At 53.0% G+C, this 8,522-nt stretch overlaps 1 protein-coding gene across 4 annotated transcripts; it reads right to left on the bottom strand.

Annotated features, from left to right (window-relative positions):
* Positions 1 to 45: 45 nt before the first annotated feature.
* Positions 46 to 5,523, bottom strand: PFDN6 (prefoldin subunit 6). Of its 4 annotated transcripts, none has more exons than XM_061621574.1 (6): positions 5,322 to 5,523; positions 4,334 to 4,376; positions 3,668 to 3,773; positions 2,120 to 2,190; positions 1,902 to 2,026; positions 46 to 264 (listed from the first exon to the last, which is right to left on the bottom strand). In XM_061621574.1, exons 3-6 carry the CDS (start codon positions 3,729 to 3,731, stop codon positions 144 to 146), a joined length of 381 nt encoding a protein of 126 aa, XP_061477558.1. In that variant the 5' UTR covers positions 3,732 to 3,773; positions 4,334 to 4,376; positions 5,322 to 5,523; the 3' UTR covers positions 46 to 143. The 4 variants fall into 4 exon arrangements, with proteins under 4 accessions (XP_061477558.1, XP_061477559.1, XP_061477561.1 ...); XM_061621575.1 differs by having other exon boundaries at positions 4,334 to 4,373; XM_061621577.1 differs by lacking the exon at positions 4,334 to 4,376 and having other exon boundaries at positions 5,283 to 5,477.
* Between the last annotated feature and the right edge of the window lie 2,999 nt (positions 5,524 to 8,522).

Raw genomic sequence — 8,522 nt, 5'->3', positions numbered from 1 at the left:
GTGGGAGGCAAGCGTTGCCAAGGGAGTGCTAAAAACCCCAAAGAGAGACTCAGGCTTGCCCCCAAATCTTTTATTTTAGCCCAGTTCAATAGGGCTGAGGCCTAAATAGCATTGAACACAGCTGGCCAGCTCCCCCCCCCCCTTTATGCCTTGACGGCCACCTTGGCCTGCGCCTTCTGGAAGTCCTGCTGCAGCCGCGCCAGCGTCTCCCGCTGCTGCTCCGCCTTCTTGTCATACTCCTGCATCTGTGCCTCGTACCGCTTGCTGCAATGACACCACGCAGGGGGGGAGTCAGGGGCTGGGCCTTTGCCCACAGCCAGAGAGCACCAGGAAACCCCAAGCCCTGAACACTTCCATGGGGCAAGAGCACAGGTCCCTTTGTCTCCTCCCTAATCCTACAGAGAATTGGCTCTTCCATTCAGCTGCTATCCAGCCTGGGAGCGAAAGACAAAACACGGCAACACCCAGGGGGAAGGTATGAAGAAGGCCCCGTTTGGAGACAGGCCATAGCTCAGTGGTACAGCATTTGGGGGGTGCCACACTACCCACCCCAGCCTAGCCCAACAAGTACATTCCCTGCAGTGACCAACCAGACGCCTCTGCAAAGGGCATCAAGGCAACATCCCTCCCCTGTGCTTTATCCCTTAGCAAGCGGGATTCAGAGGTAGACTGCCTCTGGACTGGGGAGCTCTATTTAACTACCATGGCTAAGAACCAAGGAGCCGGGTTTGATAATCCCAGTCGCTCCTCCCACTACAGCAAGAGATCAGCCAGGCTCTGGAGAGCAAGGACCGCCTGACGCTTCCTCCCAAGGATTCAGTGACTGAGGAGAGGGATGATCCTTGCCCAGCCCCAAACATGGGTGGGGAAGCCTGTGGCTTGCTGGGTGCCCACACAGGGCCAACCCCCAACTTCTGCCTCCCCTCCCTGGCTCCAAGCTGGAGGGGGCAGGTTCCTGTACCTGCCAAGGGGGGGGGCAACTTGAGCTGTAAATCTGAGAGAGAAAGAGAGAGAGTCCACCCCCACCCCCACCCAAGCAGCTGTGAGCTGGAGAGGGGCAACGGGGGGCTTCTGTTCACCCCTGACCTTGTGGGGCCTTTGAAAGACGCAGCATGGAGCCAGGGACAGGAGGCCACCCCTCAGGCCACGGGGGTGGAGGGGGGTGTCCTGACAATGGCACGATCTTTGGCCACCCACCCCAAAGGGGTCTCCCTTGCGTAAGGAAGCATCTGCTGGGGATCCAAGCCGTTTCCCACAGTAAGCTGCCTCCTCCTCCTCCTCTCTCAGACCAAGGGCCCAGCTGGCCCAGTATTTTCTACACTGGCAGGCAGCAGCCCTCCAGGGCTCTCGGGTGGTGGGGCTCACACCCCCACACCCCCTGTTCCTTTTAGCTGCAGCTGCTGGGGGATTCAGGTGCGTGCTCTGACCCTGAGCAATGCCAGACATGGGAAGCCGCCATCGGTCACACCAGGCCAGGAATGTCTCCTCTGACTGGCAGCAGCAGCACCTCTCCAGTGCCTGAGGCAGCCCCCATTGCCCAACTGGAGGAAATGATGGAGATTCAGCCTTCTCCTGCAGAGCGCATGACTCTTTACTACTGAACTAGGACACCCCTCACATGCGACGGAGCCAAGATGCATCCAGGGAGGCACAAATGAATGGGAGTCAGTGTTGATAATACTAAGCTAGATAGACCAATTGTCTAGCGTGGTATAAGTCAGCTTCCCGTGTTGCTGAGCTAGTGTGCTGCCTTCTTCCTCCTCTCTCCCTGCAGAATGTTACTCCAAGGTAGACTGTTCCTGGACCTGCAGGTTCTATTGAAGCTAATCATTGCTAATACCAAGTGTCACTTCCAGGATTTTGACTTATTCCCCCCACCCCCACCAGGCTGACGGACTCACATCTCCCCCGTGATGTAGTCCAGCCTTTTCCCGACGGTCGCTTTGGCCTCCTCCGTGTCCTGCTTCACCAGGACGGGCCCGATCAGCTTGTAGACTGAGTTGGACGAGTCCAGGAAGTCCAGTTCCTAGAGGGGACAGGCGGGGAGGGAGAGAGCTCTTTAAAGGGCGGCTGTGCATGGGAGGCAAGGGAGGCGATGAGGGCAGAGCCAGGCACTCACCTCCTTCACCACGTTGTTCTCTGTCAGCTGAGCCTCTAGTTTTTGCCGGGCTGCCATGCATTTATTGATATCTAGAAGCAGGTACAGAAGAGAGTTTTCCTCAGTGAAAACCCACCCTGGCTGATCACAGCAGTTAAAAATATCAGAACTGAAACACAGCAGCAGTCCAGCGGAACATGAAATAAAATAATCAACAGCAGCAGCGTAAAAACCCACCATCATGAAGAGAAAGCAGATTTGGGGAGGGAGCTATTTTAGCCCCCGCTGTTACAGATGCCACATGAGGCTTGTTCCATATTTGGAAGGAGCTGATCTTTCAGCGTGGCACCTCCTACGCTGTGGGACTCCCTCCCCGTCTACTCCAAAGGAAGCGGGGAGGCTGGCAACAAAGGAGAGGGCCTTCTCAGTGGTGGCCCACAAATTATGGAATGATCTGTTTGACGAGGTGTGCCTGGCGCCAACACTGTTATCTTTTCGGTGCCAGGTCAACACATTCCTCCTCTCCCAGGCATTTTTTAACAGCCTTTGAATAGCATGTGTTTTAACTTATGGGTTTTAATTTAGAATCATAGAATAGTAGAGTTGGAAGGGGCCTATAAGGCCATCCAATCCAACCCCCTGCTCAATGCAGGAATCCAAATCAAAATATTCCCGACAGATGGCTGTCCAGCTGCCTCTTGAAGGCCTCCAGTGTCGGAGAGCCCACTACCTCTCTAGGTAATTGGTTCCATTGTCGTACCACTCTAACAGTTAGGAAGTTTTTCCTGATGTCCAGTCGAAATCGGGTTTCCTGCAACTTGTGCCCATTATTCCGTGTTCTGCACTCTGGGATGATCGAGAAGAGATCCCTGCCCTTCTCTGTGTGACAACCTTTCATGTACTTGTAGACTGCTATCATATCTCCCCCCAGTCTTCTCTTCTCCAGGCTAAACATGCCCAGTTCTTTCAGTCTCTCCTCATAGGGCTTTGTTTCCAGTCCCCTGATCATCCTTGTTGCCCTCCTCTGAACCTGTTCCAGTTTGTCTGCATCCTTCTTGAAGTGCGGAGACCAGAACTGGGTGCAGTATTCAAGATGAGGCCTAACCAGTGCTGAATAGAGGGGAACTAATACTTCATGCAATTTGGAAACTATACTTCTGTTAATACAACCTAATATAGCATTTGCCTTTTTTGCAGCCACATCACGCTGTTGGCTCATATTCAGCTTGTGATCAACGACAATTCCAAGATCCTTCTCACATGTCATATTGCTGAGTTAAGTCTCCCCCATCTTATAACTGTGCATAATTTGGTATGGTTTAAATTTGTATACTTGTTTTTAATGTTTTTGTTTGTTGTAAACTGCCCAGAGAGCCTCAGCTATGAAGCGGTATATGAATGCAATAAATAATAACAATAATAATAATCAGGCCGGCCCCTTTGCTGTCTTCCTTCCTGAGCAGACTCCCCATTTAAAGGGTGGAATGGGGGGAAGACGAACGCAGCAAGCCTGGGACGGAGAGGCGCCAGTCTAAGGGGAGGGGCTCTGAGGGCCCTTTGCGTCGTTACCTTTCTGCAACTGCTGGTATCGCTCCAGCTCCCCCTGAAGCTTCTTCTGCAGAGCCTCAGCCATCACCTCCCTCTCGCACTCCACTTGGGGCGGGCTGGGGGTTCTCTGCAGAGAAACAAGAAGTGGGCATAACTCACACTTTGCACATGCAGAAGGCCCTAGAGCCAAGACACACACCCCGGTCTCTCCTCCTAAAGGCAGCCTCTGCCTAAGCCTCCAGAGAGTGGCCACCAGCTCTAATACAGGGCTCGGGGAGGGGGGGGTTCATACCTTGGCATGCAAAGGACCCCCACATGGTGCATATGATTCGGGAGGGGCTTTGGAGGCAATGTGATTCTAATTCAACCCCCCGCTTGACACAGGATCTTGCAAATACAGCACACGTTATGGGGCACATTCGGTTCATGTGGGGGGATGGCCAGGTCTGGAGCTCCTCACTGTTGCCCCCCCTTTGTGAACTAAGAATTCCATATGCTTTTCTCTCCCCCCACATCTGTACGGTTGGAGAAGGTTTCTCTGCTGTGAACTGCCCTTTGCATTGACAAACCCCTGCGAAGGATCACACAAGGGCCCCTTGACACATACACCCTGGGTGGGATGTAAATCAAATGATAAATCAAATAATAAATAACTAAATAAATACATACATACATACACACACATACCCCAACCCCCGCAGACTTTGAAAATTGCCGCCCTGGGCTCCTGCTGGGAGGAAGGGTGGGATATAAATCAAGTAACAGATAAATAATAAATAAGAATCACTGATGCAGCCCTATCCTACTGTTCCCGCACCCCACAACTGTGGGTACTGAGGAGGTAGACTGCCCTTGAGTGTGGATGTTCTATAAAGCTATCATCCTTCCCTTCCCCTCCATGAATTTGTCTGACCATCCTTTTCACAAAGTCACCCAAGTGCCACCACTTCTGGCGGTGAATTCCATAAATTAATTACACCTCATACAGAGTTAGGAAAAGCATTGGTGGCTCCATGTCACTGGGGCAGCGGAATCCACTCCAGGTTTCAGCCTGCACTTACAAGGAAGTGACGAAGGCGCAGGTCGTATTTTGGGAACAGATTTTAGCTCCTTGAAAGTTCAGGCTAAAACCTGGGGTGGATCCCACTGCCCCACTGACATGGAGCCACCCCACCGATGAACGTGGCTGACTTAATACCGAGTTACCTACACTGACTAGAAGGGGCGGCTCTGCAGGGTTCCAAGGAGGGGCAATTCCGCATCACTGCGGATGAGGATTGAGCCGAGGACCTTTTAAACAGCCACAGGTAGAAAAACCCCTCCCTCCCCCCCCAAAAAACCTGTCCTTAAATTTTCCCTTCCAGAGACATTATTATTGTTGTTAACAGTTATATCCCACTTTTCCTCCAGAGATCTTAAGGTGGTGTACATTGTTCTTCCCCCTCCCCATTTTATCCTCGCAACAACCCTGTGAGGTAGGCTAAGCTAACAGACAAGGTCACACCGCAGAAGCTTCACGTGGCCAAGTCTGGCGTATGCAGGATTAGAACCCGGGTCTCCCCTCGCCCCCCAACCAGGGGGGGAGGCCACACAAGACAGCCCCGCCCCACATATTCCTGGCTGCCCCCCCACTGACTTTTCGCTTCAGCCCCCTCCTCCTCCTCGCGGTGCCGACCTCTGACCCCAGAAACAGGCCCCCGCCGCTTCCGCCTTGGTTAGTCTGCCCCGCCCCCAAGGCACGGCTGGGGTGGGGAGGGAGGGAGGGAGGGAGGAACCGGGAGAGAAGAGCCCGCGCCGCCTCCGAGTCGCCGGACAGGAAGTCGGAGTCGCAGCGCAGGGGGAAAAACGGCTACAGCGGCGGCGCCATCGTCGCCGTCCTGGCGCGTCACTTCCGCCCGGCTCCAAGATGGCGGCGGGCGGCGCGTGGATCATGCAGCGCACGCGTGGAAAGCCCTAGAAGAGCCTCCTGGGAGGAGGAGGACTGTCCGCCTGTCTCTGCATATAAACACAAACACAATAAATAAAGATAAATGCAATCAACTCTGCATGCGAGCAGCTGATGAAGGCGGCGGATCCCTGTGCGGATGTGTGCAAAGGCGAGTTTAAAATCCGGACTTGGAACTGTGTTGTCTGATGAAGAAGCTTGACGCGTTTATTCGTGAGAGCAGCATATTGGAGAGAAGTCTTGGAAGGCTGGAGAACCCAGAAGGCGTCAACTCTGTTATCAAAGAGTCCATAAGAAAAACTAAACTTGTGCCTTCGGGGGAGTCTGGTCCTGTAAGCGTTGCATCAGGGGCTCCGCACAGCCATCCTGAGGCCCGCGTGGAAAAGCTGCTTCAGCCTGGAGGGCGAGAGGGCGAGGACCAGCCCCTCCGCAATGGGCAGGAAATGGGGCTACACCCGTGTTAGAGACTGCGGCTCAGCCAGACCTTGCTTTGACCGAAGAGTCAGCATCGGAATGGAGTTGGTCTGGAGAGACGGTGCCGTCGGTGACCAAGTGGGCCGAGGTGTCAAAAGTTTTGCTTCTAGGCAGGGGAGGGGAAGGAAGCCTGAAACCCCTGGGAAAGAGAGGAAGGCCAAACAAGAGGTGGATCGATGCCATAAGCCACAGACCTGAACTTACAAGATCTGAACAGGCTGGTTCATGACAGATGAAGGTCACTGATTCATAGGGTCGCCATAAGTCATAATCGACTGGGAGGCACATAACAAGAACAAAACAATATAGTTAAGAGGCTGATGCTGAGAGAGAATGGCTTAAGACGACCCTGCAATGTATTCCAGTGCCCTTATAGCCACATGTTGCAGATGGGTAGGGAGAGGTGATATAATGGCTTACAACGCACCTGCAATGCAGTCCAGTGTTCTTATTGCCGCATGTTACTGATGGGAGCAGTGCAGCTGATGCTGAGAGAGAATGACCTGTGGCTAGCAACCCTGCAGTGTAGACCAAGATCCAGTTTCCTGTGGGAGGCTGTTTTTTTGAGGTGGGGGGCAGGTTGGACACCAGCAAGAGATTCCTGGGACTGGAGCTGCTTGTGATTGATAGGGTCTACCTCTTGGAGGATGGCCTTTCAAGTCAGCCAGGAGCCCCCTAAAAAGGCAGTTAGAAAATGGCAGTTTGGAGGGAGAGAAGAGAGAGTGAGGAGGGCAGAGGAACAGGGGTTTAGTCATCCAGGGTCTCGGGGTGTGTGTCTTAGAGCATTTACTTTTTTGAGAACAGGGTCCCAATGTCTCAAGCATCCTGTGAGCCAATCAGCATGAAACGGAAGCTTCTTAGCCACTGAGAAGAATCTTCTAACATGCTTCCCTGACCTTTCCTGCTGGTTGGAGCCAATCAGAGTGAAGGAGGGGAGTCAGCTAACATGAAGACTCTTCTCAGTAGCTAACACTCTCCTCTTTCATGCTTATAGGCTCCAGGGGATTTCTGTTGTTGTGGGAGAAGGCATGAACAAGGGTCTCATTCTCAACTCCGCAGCAGAAAAGGGGGAGGGGTGTGGCTGTGGCTACCATGGAGGGACCCTGCACTTCTGAGCTTGCCTCTACGCTGCTGCAGAGGAATACAAGGGTCCTTGGCCATTTGCAGCCAGCAACAGTCAACAGTTGCTATCGACAAGTGTGTGTGTGTGGATTTTTGATCATAGAGTCATAGAATAGTAGAGTTGGAAGGGGCCTATAAGGCCATCCAGTCCAACCCCCTGCTCGATGCAGGAATCCAAATCAAAGCATTCCCGGCAGATGGCTGTCCAGCTGCCTCTTGAAGGCCTCCAGTGATGGAGAGCCCACTACATGCCCAGCATGAGAGAAACATGTCTCTTCATTCGTCCAGTTCTCCAGTATTCATTGAGACGTCCTTTGACCACACTCCCAGAGGAGTTGCCAAAACATCTGCCCGCATCAGTGGTCCAGGCGTTAAGGTGCCACAAGGTGACACTTTGATGTTTTAACTTCTTCCACATGGCTGAAGTAAAAATGTTACCTCAAGCAACCCCTCCTGGCCGAAGGTGTGATGGGGGCACCTGGGAAGCCCGGGGAAAGGGCTGGTCAGCCTGGACGTCCCTCAGGGCCTTGCAGGGGTCCCTGCTGCTGTTCGCTGCTTTCACATTTCTGCTTTTCCCCTCTTCATTTGCACCTTTCTTGTCTGCTCCATGCTCTGGGCCGAGGGGCACATTAAGGAGGGGGGGTGTAAAAAGCACCCCCCCAATTTGAAGGGGGGAAACGGAGGCTTTGCCTAAGTAGCCATTTTCTCTCTTCAGCTCCATGAGAGAGAAATTTAGGTTTAGGCGGCTCTTCTCAACCTGGAATATATTCTGAAAGGACATTTTAAAAAAAACCTCCCCTGAAAAAGAACTTTCCCCCAAGTTCGTGCACAGATCTCCCTAAAGCAGGAGTGGACAGCGCAAGGTGTGTGTGTGTGGGAGGTTGTAGCCAACTAAGCCCTACTCAGAGTAGACCCACTGAAATCAATGTTAGTTATGCCCATTAATTTCAGTGGGTCTACTCTGAGTAGGACACAGCCCATTGAGCAACCCCCCCCCCAAAAAAACCACAGAATTGCATGGTTTGTATTCTAAAGTATTACTCTTTTCCTTCCTGATTGTATATTCTGCGTTATGATCTTAACATTTTGTAAGTCTCGTGCAGCCGGCGGAAGTTAAGCTGGTGTAAAGAACGCCAGATCCTAAGTCTGTTTAGGAGCCCCTGGGCGAGGACAGCACTGCTGCTGCTGCCGGCTGAGCAGGACACAGACAGCTGTGGCTTCAGCTTGGGAACCGCCGCAGCCCCCTGCAGTTGAGCACAGGGGAGAGTTGCGAAGCCCCCTTGACTTGTCGCTCCAGCAGCCAATCAGCATGCTCCTCCACCACGCACTCCACCA

Source organism: Rhineura floridana, chromosome 3 (genome assembly GCF_030035675.1).
Source record: "Rhineura floridana isolate rRhiFlo1 chromosome 3, rRhiFlo1.hap2, whole genome shotgun sequence".
NCBI lineage: Eukaryota > Metazoa > Chordata > Lepidosauria > Squamata > Rhineuridae > Rhineura > Rhineura floridana.
This window is presented reverse-complemented; position numbering and strand designations above follow the sequence as displayed.